Source organism: Ascaphus truei, chromosome 7, assembly GCF_040206685.1.
Source record: "Ascaphus truei isolate aAscTru1 chromosome 7, aAscTru1.hap1, whole genome shotgun sequence".
In the NCBI taxonomy this organism is placed as follows: Eukaryota; Metazoa; Chordata; class Amphibia; order Anura; family Ascaphidae; genus Ascaphus; species Ascaphus truei.
Genome location: NC_134489.1, coordinates 100,830,902 through 100,854,844, shown reverse-complemented (window position 1 = coordinate 100,854,844; position 23,943 = coordinate 100,830,902). Strand labels below are relative to the sequence as shown.

Genomic DNA, 23,943 nt, shown 5'->3' with positions numbered 1-23,943 from the left:
GCATCAACTCCGAAGCTACAATAGAGAGAGGCATTAAGCATTGGTTTCAAAATCTATTTTCTCCACTCGCCATAAAATTGCTATTTTCCCCCTAGATTATATTTGCGGCCCCTTTTGGGAAGCACGGAATCGCTCTGCTGGTCACTCTGGCAGCAAAGTGCAGATGCAGCCGCCTTTGGTGTCGTACCCGCGGTGGACTTGGCCCTAGAGCATTATTGCTGCAGGGAGGGTGGCGGGACCCATTCGGATGCATGGACCCCCGACCCCCCCCACCCCAGCAGCGCCTTCGTGGCAGACATGGCCCCACATTTGCTTCTTTGCTTTGATCAGTTGCGCTCCGCGGCAGAACGCGCAGGCTCCACGGCAGAACGCGATGATGCTCCGCGCTGCACCAGAGGATACGAGGTAGCAAAAACAAGACCATTTACAGGACTGGAGTATGAAAGCTTTTCCTTTAATACAATGGGATATACAGAATCCTTCACACTCTTAAAAAGCCAATTCTCTTTCAGAGGAAGAAAACTGCACAACAAGTCTTATAAATAACCCGTGGAGAACACAGCTCTGTGTTTATAGATGCATTTTGTCTCATGCTCCAAACCCAAAGATTATCAATCCACCTGCGGCAATTTTTCAAGACAATAGGGCTTATTCAATAAAATGCTGATCGGCACTATCGCAGTTTAATTAATACCCCCCAATGTGTTGGAGGCCGCTCTGACAGCAGGGGTACGAGCACTAAGGCACTCTAAACGTTAGTGACACCAATACCTGTGTGTCATTGTCGGCTCTTAAATAAGCATCGCAAGGAGAGAGGAGCAATGTACAATGCTGCGCTACATAATGGTAATAAGTATCCCCACAAACTTCTTCCTATAGAATATAAGAAAAAGAAGCCACGGTAGCCACTCCAGAAATGCTGGTGTTATGTGGTACCTGCCCACAAAGTCCTTTGAGCCACAGAGTAGAAAGTTTGGGCCTACTCCCTACTGCTTTATAATGCAGCACATCCATTTTTGGGGGAAGTGGCTAAAAATGGTTTCCGCAAATAAGCAGCTCACCTTTAAAGCAACACTGCAGGTTTAATAATTGAGCTAGAATTTAAAATAGTTTGACATGCCTACAAGTGATCCCACTTCCGGGCAACGGGGGGAAGTAAATGAGCAAACGTAAGAGAGAATGTTATGTTTGGAAGAGGTTTCCATTTCGGAGGTATGCAGGTTCCCTGGCGGGGGCTCCCACATCCTACTTCCTAAATGCCCCGGTTACCTCGGGATGTTCACAAGAGAGGAGAACCCTTGAAGATACCAGTCTCCTGTAGCACTTAGATTGGCGGAGTTCAGCAAAGCTGCTTTAACTGCAATCACGGGCACACAGCTTAACATTGGATTGCTGCTCCATGTGGCAATCAAATGGTTAAGGAAGAGCCCAGAGCTTTATTGTTTGTAAAATCAATGACCGTGGCATGCATCAGTAGATAGAGCAGAGCGGGCACGCCTCTTCCGTGGCACACGTACAGACTAGCATTGAACCTGGCAAAGCAACCAAGTACTTGTACTCCTTCCCAAAATATTAGGACGTGACAATGTCACGCCTCCCCCTCCCTCCTTCGCCATCATGCTCGTTTCTCAGAGGATACAGACTCCCGAGTGCCTTATTGCTACAAAAGCAACATTATTATATTAACAGCCCTTTACGTCAGGAAAAAAAGAATGGACTTCTGTATTCTCAAAACCTATTCCAAAATTGCCGTGGCTTTGTACGAAATAATTTCTGGTTAAAAACTAAATGGGTCTCTTATGCCACCCTACCCCGCCGTGAAAGCCGCAGGCCACAAAGCAGGATGCAAAATAAGCTGTACAGATGCACACGCGGCGTCACATGGGTTTGTAAGTGTATATACATCAGTGAGTATTTGTCTGTATGGAAAACACACACACATACTGTACTTATGCAGTAAAGATTACATCACTTGGGTTCCCCCTCCTATAAGAGACTGTGCTTGCTCTCTGTACAGGAGGCAGGCGCAGGGTCCGTCTAGCGATCGGGCTGCTGCACGCAGAAAACCTTCGCCTTGTGGTCGCCAGACGCAGTCACCACTATGGAAGCGTCCCTGCGGAGGAAAAGATCGGACACGTGTCAGGAAACGGGCTTCCGTGCAGGCGGTAACCAACGGCGAATGCTGCGACATCGTGAAGTCCCATCGCTGGGCTTAGTGACGTCACTACCTGCTCTAATACACTAGCCCAGGAGTGGCCAACTACAGCCCTCAAGGGCCACATGCAGGCAAGGTTTTCCGGATAGCCCTGCTTCAGCACAGGTGGCTCAATCAGTGGCTTAGTCGAAGACTGCATCACCTGTGCTGAAGCAGGGATATCCCTAATACCTGGCCTGTTGGTGGCGCTTGGGGATGGTGTTGGCCACTCCTGGGCTAGCCCGATACTATACAACCCCTAACCGGCTGTTACATTAAGCAAAACAATAGCCCTGTGATGTACCCATCTGCCCAAAGACAATGAACCACAGGAGTCCTGAAGCTTTGCCAAGTAACATAGCGGACCCGGTCCTACATTCCGTCACGCCGGGTTTTCCTTTCCAGCTCACTCCCTGAAAAACTGCACGGCATTGGACGGGAGCCTGCAATGCACATAAGGCTGCGTCCATAGAGGGGGGGGGGAGCAGTGCTGAACAGCGCTGACGCTAAGGCTCGCCCGCTGAAGCTGTGCGATTTCATGCACATGCAGGCGAGCCAACGGGCGCGATCGGGAGGCGGGGGGAGGTGGGGCAGTGACGTTGCTGGGCCAATCACCCGCGACGCACTGACGTCACGGCGCCGTCGCTGCTTCGCGCCGATTGGATGTTTTCAGCCGACAGCGCGCTGAAAAACAGCTTGGCTGTCGGCTGAAAAATCCAACTCCTCAGCACGCCTGCGGACGCTCGCGTGAGCCCCCTCTAAAGACATCCTCATTGATGATGCAGGGGCTCAGCGCGGAGCGTTCGCACGGCTCAGCGCTGCTTGTCCTTCTATGGACGCAGCCTTAGTCTACCATTTAGGAGAGAGAAAAGAGCACCGTATCTTTGGTGTGCAATACCGGAGCAATCAGGAACATAGAGGGGGGTGAAACCCGGCACTGGCAGAACCACAGATCAATAACAGATGCTGCTACCTTGGATACTCAAATGAAGAAAGGAGAAACCGCACCGTGCACGGCAGACAATGTATGAAACCGCACCGTGCACGGCAGACAATGTCTGAAACCGCACCGTGCACGGCAGACAATGTCTGAAACCGCACCGTGCACGGCAGACAATGTCTGAAACCGCACCGTGCACGGCAGACAATGTCTGAAACCGCACCGTGCACGGCAGACAATGTCTGAAACCGCACCGTGCACGGCAGACAATGTCTGAAACCGCACCGTGCACGGCAGACAATGTATGAAACCGCACCGTGCACGGCAGACAATGTATGAAACCGCACCGTGCACGGCAGACAATGTATGAAACCGCACCGTGCACGGCAGACAATGTCTGAAACCGCACCGTGCACGGCAGACAATGTCTGAAACCACACCGTGCACGGCAGACAATGTCTGAAACCGCACCGTGCACGGCAGACAATGTCTGAAACCGCACCGTGCACGGCAGACAATGTATGAAACCGCACCGTGCACGGCAGACAATGTCTGAAACCGCACCGTGCACGGCAGACAATGTCTGAAACCGCACCGTGCACGGCAGACAATGTCTGAAACCGCACCGTGCACGGCAGACAATGTATGAAACCGCACCATGCACGGCAGACAATGTCTGAAACCGCACCGTGCACGGCAGACAATGTATGAAACCGCACCGTGCACGGCAGACAATGTCTGAAACCGCACCGTGCACGGCAGACAATGTATGAAACCGCACCGTGCACGGCAGACAATGAAACCGCACCGTGCACGGCAGACAATGTATGAAACCGCACCGTGCACGGCAGACAATGTCTGAAACCGCACCGTGCACGGCAGACAATGAATGAAACCGCACCGTGCACAGCAGACAATGTATGAAACCGCACCGTGCACGGCAGACAATGTCTGAAACCGCACCGTGCACGGCAGACAATGTCTGAAACCGCACCGTGCACGGCAGACAATGTCTGAAACCGCACCGTGCACGGCAGACAATGTATGAAACCGCACCGCGCACGGCAGACAATGTCTGAAACCGCACCGTGCACGGCAGACAATGTATGAAACCGCACCGTGCACGGCAGACAATGTCTGAAACCGCACCGTGCACGGCAGACAATGTATGAAACCGCACCGTGCACGGCAGACAATGTCTGAAACCGCACCGTGTACGGCAGACAATGTCTGAAACCGCACCGTGCACGGCAGACAATGTCTGAAACCGCACCGTGCACGGCAGACAATGTATGAAACCGCACCGTGCACGGCAGACAATGTCTGAAACCGCACCGTGCACGGCAGACAATGTCTGAAACCGCACCGTGCACGGCAGACAGACAATGTCTGAAACCGCACCGTGCACGGCAGACAATGTCTGAAACCGCACCGTGCACGGCAGACAATGTCTGAAACCGCACCGTGCACGGCAGACAATGTCTGAAACCGCACCGTGCACGGCAGACAATGTCTGAAACCGCACCGTGCACGGCAGACAATGTCTGAAACCGCACCGTGCACGGCAGACAATGTCTGAAACCGCACCGTGCACGGCAGACAATGTCTGAAACCGCACCGTGCACGGCAGACAATGAATGAAACCGCACCGTGCACGGCAGCCAATGTATGAAACCGCACCGTGCACGGCAGCCAATGTATGAAACCGCACCGTGCACGGCAGCCAATGTATGAAACCGCACCGTGCACGGCAGACAATGTATGAAATCGCACCGTGCACGGCAGACAATGTCTGAAACCGCACCGTGCGCGGCAGACAATGTATGAAACCGCACCGTGCGCGGCAGACAATGTCTGAAACCGCACCGTGCGCGGCAGACAATGTCTGAAACCGCACCGTGCACGGCAGACAATGCATGAAACCGCACCGTGCACGGCAGACAATGTATGAAACCGCACCGTGCACGGCAGACAATGAAACCGCACCGTGCACGGCAGACAATGTCTGAAACCGCACCGTGCACGGCAGACAATGTCTGAAACCGCACCATGCACGGCAGACAATGTATGAAACCGCACCGTGCACGGCAGACAATGTATGAAACCGCACCGTGCACGGCAGACAATGTATGAAACCGCACCGTGCACGGCAGACAATGTATGAAACCGCACCGTGCACGGCAGACAATGTATGAAACCGCACCGTGCACGGCAGACAATGTATGAAACCGCACCGTGCACGGCAGACAATGTATGAAACCGCACCGTGCACGGCAGACAATGTATGAAACCGCACCGTGCACGGCAGACAATGAAACCGCACCGTGCACAGCAGACAATGTATGAAACCGCACCGTGCACGGCAGACAATGTATGAAACCGCACCGTGCACGGCAGACAATGTATGAAACCGCACCGTGCACGGCAGACAATGTATGAAACCGCACCGTGCACGGCAGACAATGTCTGAAACCGCACCGTGCACGGCAGACAACGTATGAGGGGCGGAGAGCTGGAGAATTAGAAAAAAAGGATTTATTGAAGAGCCGCGAGCTCAAAATAGGAACACAAATTCTCCTGTTTTTATACATTTTGCCTGACGTGCATGGGGCGAGTTTATCCATCTTTCATTCGCCCATCTGATATACGATCAGCCCGCTCACTCCGCGATGGGGAAAACCTATGGACACACTACTCGTGCAAGTAATACGTTGATATCCACTATACCCTGTGGATGGATTTATTCCTTCGGTGAGTATTCTGCGCACGGTTGCTCTAGGACACTGGTATCTGCGCGGTCTGCAGGTTCTCTCGCTCCGGAAGCTTTAGAATCCATCGGTTGTAACCGGGGCTTTGGTTCGGCGTTACCCCAGTGGATGTCCAATCATGAACAAGGCACATTCACCTTGTATTACATCCTTAGTCCATTACCCTGGGATCATCCAGATTTATACCTGGTTAGAAGACTTGCTCTGATCTCTCCGTATACAGGGACACTTACTGTGTTTATATGCTATATATCTGATCACATTCGCTTTTCTCTTGCTACCTTGGATACTCACTTGTTAAGTGCAAAGTCGAGGATTTCGGCAGCGTGCCCGCGGTATTCGCTGATCATTTTCCCTGATCGCGAGTCCCACAGTCTGACAGCCCCGTCCAAGCTGCATGTGTAAACCACAGGCGAGTTGTCCTCCCACAGGAGCTGCACGATACCGGACTGCACAGAAAGAGACAGGCAGGAGCTCATAGCACAGCTGCGGAAGCAGCTCACAGCTCACCCACAGAAGCACAGCACACAGCACACCCACAGAAGCACAGCACACAGCACACCCACAGAAGCACAGCACACAGCTCACCCACAGAAGCACAGCACACAGCTCACCCACAGAAGCACAGCACACAGCTCACCCACAGAAGCACAGCACACAGCTCACCCACAGAAGCACAGCACACAGCACACCCACAGCACACAGCACACACACAGAAGCACAGCACACAGCACACAGCTCACAACTCACAACTCACCCACAGAAACACAGCTCACCGCACACCCACAGAAGCACAGCACACAGCTCACAGCTCACCCACAGAAGCACAGCACACAGCTCACAACTCACCCACAGAAGCACAGCACACAGCACACCCACAGAAGCACAGCACACAGTTCACAGCACACCTACAGAAGCACAGCACACAGCACACAGCACACAGCACACAGCACACAGCACACAGCACACAGCACACAGCACACAGCACACAGCTCACAGCTCACAGCTCACAGCTCACAGCTCACAGCTCACCCACAGAAGCACAGAAGCACAGCTCACAGCACACAGCTCACCCACAGAAGCACAGAAGCACAGCTCACAGCACACAGCTCACCCACAGAAGCACAGCTCACCCACAGAAGCACAGCTCACAGCTCACAGCTCACAACTCACCCACAAAAGCACAGCTCACAACTCACCCACAGAAGCACAGCACACAGCTCACAGCTCACCCACAGAAGCACAGCACACAGCTCACCCACAGAAGCACAGCACACAGCTCACCCACAGAAGCACAGCACACAGCTCACCCACAGAAGCACAGCACACAGCTCACCCACAGAAGCACAGCACACAGCTCACCCACAGAAGCACAGCTCACCCACAGAAGCACAGCTCACAGCTCACCCACAGAAGCACAGCTCACAGCTCACCCACAGAAGCACAGCACACAGCTCACCCACAGAAGCACAGCACACAGCTCACCCACAGAAGCACAGCACACAGCTCACCCACAGAAGCACAGCACACAGCTCACCCACAGAAGCACAGCACACAGCTCACCCACAGAAGCACAGCTCACAGCTCACCCACAGAAGCACAGCTCACAGCTCACCCACAGAAGCACAACTCACCCACATAAGCACAGCACAGCTCACAACTCACCCACAGAAGCACAGCTCACCCACAGAAGCACAGCACACAGCTCACCCACAGAAGCACAACTCACCCACAGAAGCACAGCACACAGCTCACCCACAGAAGCACAAATCACCCACAGAAGCACAGCTCACAACTCACCCACAGAAGCACAGCTCACAGCACACAGCTCACCCACAGAAGCACAGCACACAGCTCACCCACAGAAGCACACCTCACAGCTCATCCACAGAAGCACACCTCACAGCTCATCCACAGAAGCACAGCACACAGCTCATCCACAGAAGCACAGCACACAGCTCACCCACAGAAGCACAGCACACAGCTCACCCACAGAAGCACACCTCACAGCTCATCCACAGAAGCACACCTCACAGCTCATCCACAGAAGCACAGCACACAGCTCACCCACAGAAGCACAGCACACAGCTCACCCACAGAAGCACAGCACACAGCTCACAGCTCACCCACAGAAGCACAGCTCACAGATCACAGCACACAGCTCACCCACAGACACACAGCTCACAGCACACAGCTCACCCACAGAAGCACAGCACACAGCTCACCCACAGAAGCACAGCTCACAGCTCACCCAAAGAAGCACAGCTCACCCACAGAAGCACAGCGCACAGCTCACCCACAGAAGCACAGCTCACAGCTCACCCACAGAAGCACAGCTCACAGCTCACCCACAGAAGCACAGCACACAGCTCACCCAAAGAAGCACAGCACACAGCTCACAGCTCACCCACAGAAGCACAGCACACAGCTCACCCACAGAAGCACAGCACACAGCTCACAGCTCACCCACAGAAGCACAGCACACAGCACACAGCTCACCCACAGAAGCACAGCACACAGCTCACAGCTCACCCACAGAAGCACAGCACACAGCACACAGCTCACCCACAGAAGCACAGCACACAGCTCACCCACAGAAGCACAGTACACAGCACACCCACAGAAGCACAGCACACAGCACACCCACAGAAGCACAGCACACAGCACACCCACAGAAGCACAGCACACAGCTCACCCACAGAAGCACAGCACACAGCTCACAGCTCACCCACAGAAGCACAGCTCACAGATCACAGCACACAGCTCACCCACAGACACACAGCTCACAGCTCACCCAGACGCACAGCACACAGCTCACCCACAGAAGCACAGCTCACAGCTCACCCACAGAAGCACAGCCCACAGCTCACCCACAGAAGCACAGCACACAGCTCACCCACAGAAGCACAGCTCACAGCTCACCCAAAGCACAGCTCATCCACAGAAGCACAGCGCACAGCTCACCCACAGAAGCACAGCTCACAGCTCACCCACAGAAGCACAGCACACAGCTCACCCAAAGAAGCACAGCACACAGCTCACAGCTCACCCACAGAAGCACAGCACACAGCTCACCCACAGAAGCACAGCACACAGCTCACCCACAGAAGCACAGCACACAGCTCACCCACAGAAGCACAGCACACAGCTCACAGCTCACCCACAGAAGCACAGCACACAGCTCACCCACAGAAGCACAGCACACAGCACACAGCACACAGCTCACCCACAGAAGCACAGCACACAGCACACAGCTCACCCACAGAAGCACAGCACACAGCTCACCCACAGAAGCACAGCACACAGCACACCCACAGAAGCACAGCACACAGCTCACCCACAGAAGCACAGCACACAGCTCACCCACAGAAGCACAGCACACAGCTCAACCACAGAAGCATAGCACACATCACACAGCTCACAGCTCACAGCTCACCCACAGAAGCACAGCACACAGCACACCCACAGAAGCACAGCACACAGCTCACTCACAGAAGCACAGCACACAGCTCACAACTCACAACTCACAACTCACCCACAGAAGCACAGCACACAGCACACCCACAGAAGCACAGCACACAACTCACCCACAGAAGCACAGCACACAGCACACCCACAGAAGCACAGCACACAGCTCAGAAGCACAGCTCACAGCTCACAGCACACCCACAGAAGCACAGCACACAGCACACAGCACACAACTCACAACTCAACCACAGAAGCACAGCTCACAGCACACAGCACACAGCTCACCCACAGAAGCACAGCACACAGCACACAGCTCACCCACAGAAGCACAGCACACAGCTCACCCACAGAAGCACAGCACACAGCACACCCACAGAAGCACAGCACACAGCTCACCCACAGAAGCACAGCACACAGCTCAACCACAGAAGCATAGCACACATCACACAGCTCACAGCTCACAGCTCACCCACAGAAGCACAGCACACAGCACACCCACAGAAGCACAGCACACAGCTCACTCACAGAAGCACAGCACACAGCACACAGCTCACAACTCACCCACAGAAGCACAGCACACAGCACACCCACAGAAGCACAGCACACAACTCACCCACAGAAGCACAGCACACAGCACACCCACAGAAGCACAGCACACAGCTCAGAAGCACAGCTCACAGCACACCCACAGAAGCACAGCACACAGCACACAACTCACAACTCACAACTCAACCACAGAAGCACAGCTCACAGCTCACAGCACACAGCTCACCCACAGAAGCACAGAAGCACAGCTCACAGCACACAGCTCACCCACAGAAGCACAGCTCACCCACAGAAGCACAGCTCACCCACAGAAGCACAGCTCACCCACAGAAGCACAGCTCACCCACAGAAGCACAGCTCACAACTCACCCACAGAAGCACAGCACACAGCTCACAGCTCACCCAAGGAAGCACAGCACACAGCTCATAGCTCACCCACAGAAGCACAGCACACAGCTCACCCACAGAAGCACAGCACACAGCTCACCCACAGAAGCACAGCACACAGCTCACCCACAGAAGCACAGCTCACAGCTCACCCACAGAAGCACAGAAGCACAGCTCACAGCACACAGCTCACAGCACACAGCTCACCCACAGAAGCACAGCTCACCCACAGAAGCACAGCTCACCCACAGAAGCACAGCTCACCCACAGAAGCACAGCTCACCCACAGAAGCACAGCTCACCCACAGCTCACAGCTCACCCACAGAAGCACAGCTCACAACTCACCCACAGAAGCACAGCACACAGCTCACAGCTCACCCAAGGAAGCACAGCACACAGCTCATAGCTCACCCACAGAAGCACAGCACACAGCTCACCCAAAGAAGCACAGCACACAGCTCACCCACAGAAGCACAGCTCACAGCTCACAGCTCACCCACAGAAGCACAGCTCACAGCTCACAGCTCACCCACAGAAGCACAGCACACAGCTCACCCACAGAAGCACAGCACACAGCTCACCCACAGAAGCACAGCACACAGCTCACCCACAGAAGCACAGCACACAGCTCACCCACAGAAGCACAGCTCACAGCTCACCCACAGAAGCACAGCTCACCCACAGAAGCACAGCACACAGCTCACCCACAGAAGCACAGCACACAGCTCACCCACAGAAGCACAGCACACAGCTCACCCACAGAAGCACAGCTCACAGCACACCCACAGAAGCACAACTCACCCACATAAGCACAGCACACAGCTCACAACTCACCCACAGAAGCACAGCTCACCCACAGAAGCACAGCACACAGCTCACCCACAGAAGCACAACTCACCCACAGAAGCACAGCACACAGCTCACCCACAGAAGCACAACTCACCCACAGAAGCACAGCTCACAACTCACCCACAGAAGCACAGCACACAGCTCACCCACAGAAGCACAGCACACAGCTCACCCACAGAAGCACACCTCACAGCTCATCCACAGAAGCACAGCACACAGCTCACCCACAGAAGCACAGCACACAGCTCACCCACAGAAGCACAGCACACAGCTCACCCACAGAAGCACAGCACACAGCTCACCCACAGAAGCACAGCTCACAGATCACAGCACACAGCTCACCCACAGACACACAGCTCACAGCTCACCCACAGACGCACAGCACACAGCTCACCCACAGAAGCACAGCACACAGCTCACCCACAGAAGCACAGCTCACAGCTCACAGCTCACCCACAGAAGCACAGCTCACAGCTCACCCACAGAAGCACAGCCCACAGCTCACCCACAGAAGCACAGCCCACAGCTCACCCACAGAAGCACAGCTCACAGCTCACCCACAGAAGCACAGCTCACAGCTCACCCACAGAAGCACAGCTCACCCACAGAAGCACAGCTCACAGCTCACCCACAGAAGCACAGCACACAGCTCACACACAGAAGCACAGCACACAGCTCACCGCTCACTCACAGCTCACCCACAGAAGTACAGCTCACCCACAGAAGCACAGCTCACAGCTCACCCACAGAAGCACAGCACACAGCTCACCCACAGAAGCAAAGCACACAGCTCACCCACAGAAGCACAGCACACAGCTCACCCACAGAAGTACAGCACACAGCTCACCGCTCACTCACAGCTCACCCACAGAAGCATAGCACACAGCACACAGCTCACCCACAGAAGCACAGCTCACAGCTCACCCACAGAAGCACAGCACACAGCTCACAGCTCGCCCACAGAAGCACAGCTCACAGCTCACCCACAGAAGCACAGCTCACAGCTCACCCACAGAAGCACAGCTCACAGCTCACCCACAGAAGCACAGCACACAGCTCACAGCTCACCCACAGAAGCACAGCAGACAGCTCACAGCTCACCCACAGAAGCACAGCTCACAGCTCACCCACAGAAGCACAGCACATAGCTCACCCACAGAAGCACAGCTCACCCACAGAAGCACAGCACACAGCTCGCCCACAGAAGCACAGCACACAGCTCACCCACAGAAGCACAGCACACAGCTCACCCACAGAAGCACAGCACACAGCTCACAGCTCACCCACAGAAGCACAGCACACAGCTCACCCACAGAAGCACAGCACACAGCTCACAGCTCACCCACAGAAGCACAGCACACAGCTCACAACTCACTCACAGAAGCACAGCTCACAGCTCACCCACAGAAGCAGAGCACACAGCTCACCCACATAAGCACAGCACACAGCTCACCCACAGAAGCACAGCTCACAGCTCACCCACAGAAGCACAGCTCACAGCTCACCCACAGAAGCACAGCTCACAGCTCACCCATAGAAGCACAGCTCACAGCTCACCCACAGAAGCACAGCTCACAGCTCACCCACAGAAGCACAGCACACAGCTCACAGCTCACCCACAGAAGCACAGCACAAAGCTCACAGCTCACCCACAGAAGCACAGCACACAGCTCACAGCTCACCCACAGAAGCACAGCACACAGCTCACAGCTGATCCACAGAAGCACAGCACACAGCTCACCCACAGAAGCACAGCACACAGCTCACCCACAGAAGCACAGCACACAGCTCACCCACAGAAGCACAGCACACAGCTCACCCACAGAAGCACAGCACACAGCTCACCCACAGAAGCACAGCGCACAGCTCACCCACAGAAGCACAGCGCACAGCTCACCCACAGAAGCACAGCGCACAGCTCACCCACAGAAGCACAGCGCACAGCTCACCCACAGAAGCACAGCGCACAGCTCACCCACAGAAGCACAGCGCACAGCTCACCCACAGAAGCACAGCGCACAGCTCACCCACAGAAGCACAGCGCACAGCTCACCCACAGAAGCACAGCGCACAGCTCACCCACAGAAGCACAGCGCACAGCTCACCCACAGAAGCACAGCGCACAGCTCACCCACAGAAGCACAGCGCACAGCTCACCCACAGAAGCACAGCTCACCCACAGAAGCACAGCTCACAGCTCACCCACAGAAGCACAGCACACAGCTCACAGCTCACCCACAGAAGCACAGCACACAGCTCACAGCTCACCCACAGAAGCACAGCACACCCACAGAAGCACAGCACACAGCTCACCCACAGAAGCACAGCACACAGCTCACCCACAGAAGCACAGCACACAGCTCACCCACAGAAGCACAGCACACAGCTCACCCACAGAAGCACAGCACACAGCTCACCCACAGAAGCACAGCACACAGCTCACCCACAGAAGCACAGCACACCCACAGAAACACAGCACACAGCTCAGAGCTCACCCACAGAAGCACAGCACACAGCTCAGAGCTCACCCACAGAAGCACAGCACACAGCTCACCCACAGAAGCACAGCACACAGCTCACCCACAGAAGCACAGCACACAGCTCACCCACAGAAGCACAGCACACAGCTCACCCACAGAAGCACAGCACACAGCACACAGCACACAGCTCACCCACAGAAGCACAGCACACAGCTCACCCACAGAAGCACAGCACACAGCACACAGCACACAGCTCACCCACAGAAGCACAGCACACAGCACACAGCTCACCCACAGAAGCACAGCACACAGAAGCACAGCACACCCACAGCAGCACAGCTCACCCACAGCAGCACAGCTCACCCACAGCAGCACAGCTCACCCACAGCAGCACAGCTCACCCACAGCAGCACAGCAGCACAGCTCACCCACAGACGCACAGCTCACCCACAGAAGCACAGCTCACAGCTCACAGCACAGCAGCATGCAGCACAAAGCTCACAGCAGCATGCAGCACACAGCTCACAGCAGCACACCCACAGAAGCACAGCTCACAGCACAGCCGCATGCAGCACACAGCTCACAGCAGCACATCCGTAGCACACAGCTCACCCACAGCAGCACACAGCTCACAGCCTACCCAAAGCAGCACACAGCTCACCCACAGCAGCACACAGCTCACAGCCTACCCAAAGCAGCACACAGCTCACCCACAGCAGCACACAGCTCACCCACAGAAGCACATCCGTAGCACACAGGTCACAGCACATAGCTCACCCACAGAAGCACAGCTCACAGCACACCCACAGCAGCACACAGCTCACCCACAGAAGCCCAGCACACAGCACACAGCTCAGCCACAGAAGCACAGCACACAGCACACAGCACACAGCACACAGCTCAGCCACAGAAGCACAGCACACAGCACACAGCTCAGCCACAGAAGCACAGCACACAGCACACAGCTCAGCCACAGAAGCACAGCACACAGCTCACCCACAGAAGCACAGCACACAGCTCACCCACAGAAGCACAGCACACAGCTCACAGCTCACCCACAGAAGCACAGCACACAGCACACAGCTCACCCACAGAAGCACAGCACACAGCTCACCCACAGAAGCACAGCACACAGCTCACCCACAGAAGCACAGCACACAGCTCACCCACAGAAGCACAGCACCACAGCTCACCCACAGCAGCACAGCACACCCACAGCAGCACAGCACACCCACAGCAGCACAGCACACCCACAGCAGCACAGCACACCCACAGCAGCACAGCTCACCCACAGCAGCACAGCTCACCCACAGCAGCACAGCTCACCCACAGCAGCACAGCTCACCCACAGCAGCACAGCTCACCCACAGCAGCACAGCTCACCCACAGCAGCACAGCTCACCCACAGCAGCACAGCTCACAGCTCACCCACAGAAGCACAGCACACAGCACACAGCTCACCCACAGAAGCACAGCACACAGCTCACCCACAGAAGCACAGCACACAGCTCACCCACAGAAGCACAGCTCACAGCACACCCACAGAAGCACAGCTCACAGCTCACAGCTCACCCACAGAAGCACAGCTCACAGCTCACAGCAGCACATCCGTAGCACACAGCTCACAGCAGCACACAGCAGCACACAGCAGCACACAGCTCACAGCAACACACAGCACACAGCAGCACACAGCACACAACACACCCGCAGCACATCCGTGGTACACAGCTCGCAGCACATCTGCAGCATGCTAGTCATGCCTTCCCACGGCTGCTGGTAATTGCATCAAGAGCACTGGAAAGGTTACAGAGAGCAAGTGAGGGAGCACAGAGAAGAACCATAGAAAGGATATATTCTTCTTACTACATACTAATATTATCATCATGATCATCTGTGGTGCCGAATGAGGTCCTGAGCGGGTTTTACCGCCCCCCTGCACAGCACCGAGCGCACATTCAGCACATTTCTCACCTCGTGCTGACATCGGTGTCTCAAACTCTGATTGGAGATGTCATAAATAGCCAATGTCCCATCCAGGTAACCGACAGCAGCCAGAGGCAGCCTACATAGGAGACAGCAGGGGATAGGAGAGTGGGTACGGAGGAGGAGGGAGACCAATGAAGAGAGCAGGTGAGAGAGAGAGGACAGAAAGAAGATGCACTATCCATGGGGTGGCGCCAACTCCAGTCCGCAAGGGCCACCAACAGGCCAGGCATTCAGGATATCCCTGCTTCAGCACAGGTGGCTCAAAGACAGAGCCCCCTGTGCTGAAGCAGAGATATCCTGAAAACCTGACATGTTGGGGGTGCCTTGAGGACTGGAGTTGGGCCCTCGTGCACTATCCCATTCTTCCTCAAGCCGAACATTAAACCAGTCCATAGACAGAACATTCTAGTGGCTCCGGGCTGCACACAGTCCCCCTTACATAAGCACTAGGGACCGGCACAAAGCCAGGTGACATGCAAAACCACAGGAGCTGTATAGGCCCATAGTAACAAGGAAATAATAACAATAATACAAAGATCTCTGGCAAATAGTGATATCCATCAGTAAACCAATCTAACTACACGTGGTCTGTATATAGAGCACGAGACCTCGCGTGTCTTCTTCACAAGTGCAGCAGCCTTAATCTGAATAAAGCCATCTAGTCTCGTCTTCCTGAACTCTGCTGCACATCTGGAAAACAGACCTTGTGAGTCTTCAGCTTGTGAAGAGAACCCAGCCCACATAAGCTCTCACTACATACGTGTGTACCTGGGACAGGGCGCTAAAAGCGTTACAGGCATCCAAATGTTTCATGTGTCCACAGCTCCTATACTGTATATCCTATTGAACATCTTATAAAGTGAATCTTTCAGCCCCATTCAAATGAAAGGAGCTGCAATCTTCCCAAGCAAGTGAAAGGCGGCTTCACAGCCTATTAAATAGTGGCATAAACGTATAGGGGTACACATCTTGGGCTCCCCCTCTGTCCACTTACACACTACAGAAGCCCAAAGACTCCACGGAGTTGGATTCCTTCTCCCCCTCCTCGCGCCTCGCGGCTTTTGAGACGTTGCTCTCTGTCCTGAACACGCCAACAACCTGAAGAAAAAAGGGACATTGCTTCAATCCCGACCCTCACACAGAAGGGGACAGGCTTTAGCTCTGCGGTTCCATCATGTTACGACCACGTTCCTCCATCCCACTGCGAGGACACAAGCAGGCAGTACGGTCCATTAAATGTACTCCCCGTGCAGCCGCACGAGTATATAGAAAGTCAAGTCTGTCACTATCAATTAACACAAGTTATCAGAGTCCGCCGGGGATTACAATTTCAGTAATTAAATGCACCAAAACTTTCTGCCGATTAGATGCCCCCCCAAAAAAATATGGAATACAGCCGGTTCTCGCTTATCCGCCGGAACGCATCCCGCAAACCGCCGTGGATTGCGGGTCCATGTTAATCTGTGGCGGTGAGCGTTGGATCAGCCGTTCCGACGTCAGATAATGCGTTCAGCGGAGTGTATTATCCAGCGTCGGATAAGCCGTTCCGACGTCAGATAATGCGTTCAGCGGAGTGTATTATCCAGCGTCAGATAAGCCGCTCGACGGAAAACAAACGGTCGGATAGCGAGGACCACCTGTAGGTTTAAGAATTTTCTCAATTTGAATTCACATTATGAGGCTTATTGTAAAATCCTCGCAGATAATATACCGCAGATCTGTTTAGGATGGATAACTAGAGCGCTCTGCTTGTTAGCAGGAACTCGGGCAGATTACACTTAACAAGGACACACACACACACACACACACACTAAAGGGTCTACCAAATCTCACTCATCAGCCCCCCTTGCCAAGGTAACGACAATACATTGCTATGACATGCAGGGCATCCTGGCACTTAGGAGATCGAACCAAGAACATTCATCATAGATTTAATACTTGATGCACGGTAGGAGTTCAGCCACCATGTGCTGGTAAAGGAGAGATAGGAAGGAGGAACGGTTAAGAGCCGTCTTCCAAGACGAACCTTGCCAGTTGCCGTGTTCACCATCTTGGTGTCACAGTCCACAGAACCGGTCAGCACCAGGCTACCATCAGTATTAGAAGACACACATGTTAGAGGCCTTGTATGCCCGTCTGCACCTGAAGCATGAACAAGAACGTCAGTCAGAGAAATACAAAGCCATCGTATCATCAAACTACATAGACAGGGATTCCGCCGAGTCAAGTCGGGGAATGGAACTGACTTAAGGGGCCACAGGCCCTTTGTATCACTCTGCCACTTAGTGACGGAAGGGAAAGACTAAATCAGGCGTGGGCAACTCTAATCATCAAGGGCCACCAATAGGTCAGGTTCCCAGGATATCCCTGCTTCGGCACAGGTGGCTCAATCAGTGGCTCAGTCGAGCCACCTGTGCTGAAGCAGGGATATCCTGAAAACCTGACCTGTTGGTGGCCGTTCAGGACTGGAGTTGCCTACCCCTAGACCAAATGAAACATAGGTCCATACTCTGTGTCACTATGTTGCTCAGCCGTTGGAAAGACAAAGCTCAATGTTTTATAGGTCTCCTCTTTTTTTTTTTCTTCAAAGTATGAGGCTACCAGCTTGGTAAACACAGGCAATGAAGACTTCTAAACTGGTAGTGAGCTACTTTATTTAAGAGGATCTGCCCTTACGGGGGATGCCGTCTCTTTGGCACCTGATCTTATGTTAAAATTTGCACTACGGTCCCTGTGGAAGCGGCACCCTCCAATGACGAGGTGCCTCTGCTTTGTGGCACTACCAGAGATGGGAGGATGGGGGAGGGCGTAGGCGCGGTGTGGAGGAGGCTTACTAAAGATCGTTCACCTTTAAGGACATGCAGAGGGCTTCCTTGTTTCAGGTCCCAGATTCGCATACTGCCATCTTCATAACCCACAACAGCTTGCCTTCCTTTGGAGAGAAGGAGACGAGAAGGTTTTATTCGATGTCGAGGCATAAAGGAACAAACCAATGAAGCAGCAAAGCTAGGGTTCCGCATGGGCTAGGGTTCCGTGTGGGCTAGGGTTCCGCGTGGGCCAGGGTTCCGCGTGGGCCAGGGTTCCGCGTGGGCCAGGGTTCCGCGTGGAACTTGTACTTAAAGGAAACCTCCATTTACATATAGAAAGAACACAGAACAAGCAACGCAAACTTCCTCTACAACACGCACTCTGCACAACAATCCCTGAAAGGTTCCGCTCCCAGACATACAAAATGTATTCAAAGAACTCAACCATTTAACACATTCTACATTATTTTATTGATAATTATATTTGTTTCTTACAGAGCGCCGACAGCATACGCAGCCCTGCAGACAGAATTCTCCCCGTAGAACTGACAATCTAATGTTGGAGCCTGAGGCCCAGGAAGTTACCTTCCCACGGTCACAAAGAGAGCCGACGCCGGCATTGGTAATGACTCCCCCCCCCCCCCCCGCCGTAGTGACACGACCGCTACAGATTCTCCAGCAGCCCCCCTCCTGACTTAACTTGTTTTAGGATTTACAAACGTGTTTAATACTCTCGCCGGCATTAAGCTTTACTTCAAACCGCACAATAAAGGCAGCAGCATATCCCATGCTAGACTCCCTGTCTCCAAGCACACGTGCAGCTTCGCTGTACCGCTCACTAGAGACAGAGAAGGCAGCATTTCACCCTCGCCAACACACGGCAGGAAGAGGTGATGTGAGGCACTTACACACAGGTCTGCGAACCCGTCCCCCAGTGCGCCTCTTACCATCCGGCAGGAACTGACCGCAGGTGGCTGGGCAGCTGGGACCCTGGAAGGTTTTACACTCGCCGCTGGGCATCTTCCACATCCAGGTGTTCCCGTCTGCAGTGCCAGCCAACAATACGTGGGCACAGGGGTGCCACTCCAACCACTGCGAGGGGGTGAAAGAGACAAACACTGAGAGGGGGAGAAGGCAGAGAGTAACCAAAGAGATCAGAAAAATAAAGAGGGGGACGAAGGTCAAAAGGAAAAAAAGAGTTGAGGAAGAAAATAAGAGGAAGGGCGAGAAAGAGGCGATGAATATTTGAGCAGAGCCTGAAGACATTTTTTTCAATAAAGTTGAGGCGGGAGGGAAAAAAAAAAAAAAAAATAAAAAAGTCAAACAAAGGAAAGAAAGGAAAGAAAGAAAGGAAGAGGGGGAGGAGGGGTGCACAGGAGAGCAATTACAAAAAATCTGAGAGAGCTAAGAAAGCAGGGGGCAAAGAGAAAGGAGAGAAGCTGGCACAGGGTCATATAGGGACATGTTCTACTGACTGCTTTAGACCAGGGGTGCACAAACTTAAGTTCGCGGTCCCCCTGGCCTCAGCCCCCCTCATTACCTGCTCTCGGACTCCACGTGTCATACAACGTCACAACGTTTGCCATTTGACGCCGCGTTGTCATGGCGACGCATCACGGAAGCGCCGGCTGAGAGCAGGTAAGTGAAGTTGCAGAGGCCTCGCGCCTCCCCCGGCATTTAGTTTACACGCCTGGAGGGAAAGCGCGGGGGCTCTGCAATCGCGCGCCAACCAGCTTGCGCGCCACTGCTTTAGACCAAGCTTTTTATACTGATTTGAGGGCGACATGCCGCTGTATCAGAAAGAAGTATTTATGGTACTTGGGGAGCTAAACAATGAAACGGGCCATCCTATAAATTAGAAACTTTGGTTGTTTCCCTTCACATGCGATGGCTCATCTCAAGCGGCAGAAGAATGACCCAAAGCATGCACTGTGTTTCTGCAAAGGAGGAAGAATGGATACAGCATTGTCCTGTGCTGGGAGCGGGAGGAACGTCTTCAGTTTCCTTACCTCCAAGTCTCCCACCTCGAATGACCAGATCTCCTGCCCACCCTCCACTTTCCACACCTTGATGAGGCCGCTCATGTCACCAGTGGCCACCATAGTGGAGTCGTAGCTGAAGAGGACACAGGTGACCGAGTCCTTGTGACCTGACAGGAGAAGGCAACGGCACGTGAATAAGGGGACCATGTCAACTAAGTAACTCAGGAGATGGGGTAATTAGTTTGGGGATGTAGAGCCTGCCACCGGAGGTGTGAACAGCCAGAATGGGGCGAGTTAGAAAAATGCAACGCCCATCACATCCAAGCTGGAATAAATGCAGCATGTTAACTGTGAAGCTGGACAGGTTAGGGCATGAGATTAGACTGATACTTAGGGGAATGGACAAGGAAACTAACTGCTTCGTGTTTGGATAAGTCAGGGCTGCGGTGCTCAACTCCTGTCCTCAAGCTCCCCCCAACAGGTCAGGTTTTCAGGATATCCCTACTTCAACACAGGTGGTTCAATCAGCCCCTGCTTCAGTCGAATTGAGCCACCTGTGCTGGAGCTGGGATATCCTGAAAACCTGACCTGTTGGGGGGGGCTTGAGGACTGGAGTTGAGCACCCCCGAGTCAGGGCATTGCACAAGCTATTAATCAGCGCAGAGATACATGCGTTTCTTCTCCTGCCTTCTGGTACTAGGGCAACAGTGGAGCCCTTTAAACCTCACCTGTGCACTCAAACAGTGTCTCCCCATCACTCAGGCGCCAAACAAAGGCCTTGTCATCCTCTCCTCCCGTCACGGCAAGGGTGCTCTCCTTGGGGTCCAGGTTAACACAGAACACGGAAGCTGAAGAAAAGGAAACAGGGTCTGTCAGAACACTGAGGGGGGTCCATCGGGAGGGGGGGGGGCACAGCTCCCAGCGTTTCAGCATACGTCGTTATCTGAGAAATAGCAGTGACTTCCAGAGCTCAGCTAGTAAAAGATCTATACATTATGGGTACAGCAGAACTAAAGAACTCCGGTGAATCAAACGATAGCCAAACTCCTCAGGTGCATTTATACATCACTGCTCCTGTAATATCAAAAGGCTGAAGACCTGGTCTAATAGATAAGCAATACAAATACTGTATTATTCTTTTCACCTTTAGAGACTGCCAAGACAGAAATGCCACCCCATAAGTGACTTTATGAACACCTCCAAAATACACTTGGTACACACATGTTTAAAGATACACTACAAATACAAGATCGTACAATGGCTCCAGCGCCATCCACACACATACAAATGGCATCCTATCTTGGTGACAGGCGAATGATGTTGGGATTGTTCCTGCGTGGCACCTGTATGTTTGGAGAAGGTCAGCTCGCTGTCATCGTGGGGCTCTGCTCCTTCCTCTACGCCCTCGTCCTCAGTCTCCAACTCCTCGTTATCTGCCAGGTCCACCTCCTCGGGCTCGTCTGCAAAATCCACATCCTCCATGTCACTGGCAAGATCGTCTGCGGAAAGGAGGAGAAAGGAGGCATGTTGGAAGGGAAGATGCTCAGGATATGTTCTCACGGTTACATCATGATGTCACTTGTCCACACGTGAGGACCTATTAAAGTGGCAATCCAAGCGCGTGATTTTTTTTTGGGGGGGCGATTTTTTATTTTATTTTTAACTTGGTATTGAAGCAGGGGGTCTCCAGAGCTGACCCCCATTAATTTCAGCTGCAGGGACCCCCTGATTCCAGAGATACTTACCTTCCATAGGGGGTGTCGGAAGCGGCTCGGCTACCAGGGCTCATATAAAAGGCAGAGTTTTAAAACTCCCGCGCACCAATAGGGAGACGTGACGTCATCAAGTTTGGCTTCCAATTGGCCCGCGTGATGCGGGAGCTTTACATTTTGCGGAGATAACAGCACCCCCTTCAGGTGTCTGTATCTTGGGGAGGGGTTCCCCGGAACTGAAATTAATAGAAATCAGCTCCAAAGACCCCCTGCTTCAAACCCATCTTAAAAAAAATTAGGAAATAAATAAAAGGGCTTGGATTGCTCCTTTAGTCTCAACGGTCAGGAGGCCCTCACGATGCACCGCTTTCCAGCGTCCTACATACAAACAGGCTCTTAGCGATTTGCAGTCACTCCAAAACATATCCGGGTCTTACCTGAAGCTGTAACAAGTTTATGACCAATGAATTTGCAAACACATATAAATCCATATGGTTTAACAAAGATAAAGATAGACGTGGATCCCCTCTGAATAAACGTAACTACGAAAAACCTTTAAACTAAACGTTTCCAAGTGAAAATAGCACCTGGTTACTGCTCCATCATCACGCCATCATCAAACCTCTACAGCCCACAAGCGCCGACTGTACCTGCGTCTGGCTCAACATCATTGAGTTCCAGCACCTCAATGATCTCTTCATCCTCGTGAAACTCTACAACTGGTGCAGCCACCCCTTCCGGCTCTGGGCTTGGAGATCCAGACCCTTCTCCGTTCCCAGCTCCTGCCCCTTCCATCACCTTCCGACCACTGGGGCACAGGGTGGCAACTGTGAAGAGTGGGGAAAAAATTAGCAGACTGACAACTTCGTAACACACAACAACCAGAGAGAAAACTTGCACCGCCTGGTAACTTATCACGGACACGTGAAATGTGACGGAAGCTGACGGTGTTAACCAAACTTTGATATGCCACTGCATTAGTTGTTTTATCATCATCTGATCATTTCCTACCTTGACATCTTACAAAAATATGACAATTATTACGTAAGCTACTACACACAGTTCCTGTCGCTGTCAGGCTCCCTTATTTTAAAGCGCTGACAAGCATTAGGAACAAACAGTGGGGAATGGATGGGATACCTCCAGAACTATTCCAGTAGAATACAGCATTTATTTCATGGGCCTTCTAGTAACTTTCGGAGGGAGGTCACCTATGTAATAAGAAGTACCGTGGTGTACTTTAGATTGCACACATTTGCATTACAATAGCATGATGCCAGAGAAAATAGACTCTTTCCATTTAGATTTAAAAAGGTCCCATTTCTTTTGGTTGTTGGCTTCTCTGACAATGAAAGATTACAAAGAACAACACTAATCTGTTCAGGGACATGTAAACACCTGGCCCTGTCTGAGGCCTCATTACTAACCCCCTCACAGCTCCTAACAGTGCTGGTGGGTAGTAATACAAATAACATTTCCGTTTTTAACATCATGGACAGCAATACTGACTTGGTCACTTGAACCTGTCATCCCACCTCCCTGTCACCCCACCTCCCTGTCACTCCACCACAGAGATTGTAAGGTGCCGATAAAAAGATGGCGGGTGTTACCTGCAGGAGACCAATTAATGCTAGTTGTTGGCAGTGAAAGTAACTCCACGCGTATACTCCCAGGGCAAACACAGGGCGCGCACACACACGTGGGCACTCCTCCTCCCGCGGCCTGTACCACCAGGGCACACACACGTGGGCTCTCCTCCTCTCCACAGAACTCACTGCAACCTAACCTGCTCATCAGCTGTGAGACAGCGCTGAGCTCAGCCG

General features: G+C 53.2%; 1 protein-coding gene across 1 annotated transcript; it reads right to left on the bottom strand.

Annotated features, from left to right (window-relative positions):
- Window positions 1-433: 433 nt before the first annotated feature.
- On the bottom strand, window positions 434-23,943 carry AAMP (angio associated migratory cell protein). Its single transcript, XM_075609684.1, has 12 exons — window positions 23,731-23,943; window positions 22,771-22,947; window positions 21,752-21,907; window positions 21,137-21,256; window positions 20,436-20,575; window positions 19,374-19,518; window positions 18,468-18,551; window positions 17,646-17,761; window positions 16,614-16,717; window positions 15,605-15,695; window positions 6,197-6,351; window positions 434-2,113 (listed from the first exon to the last, which is right to left on the bottom strand). Exons 1-12 carry the CDS (start codon window positions 23,912-23,914, stop codon window positions 2,038-2,040), a joined length of 1,548 nt encoding a protein of 515 aa, XP_075465799.1. The 5' UTR covers window positions 23,915-23,943; the 3' UTR covers window positions 434-2,037.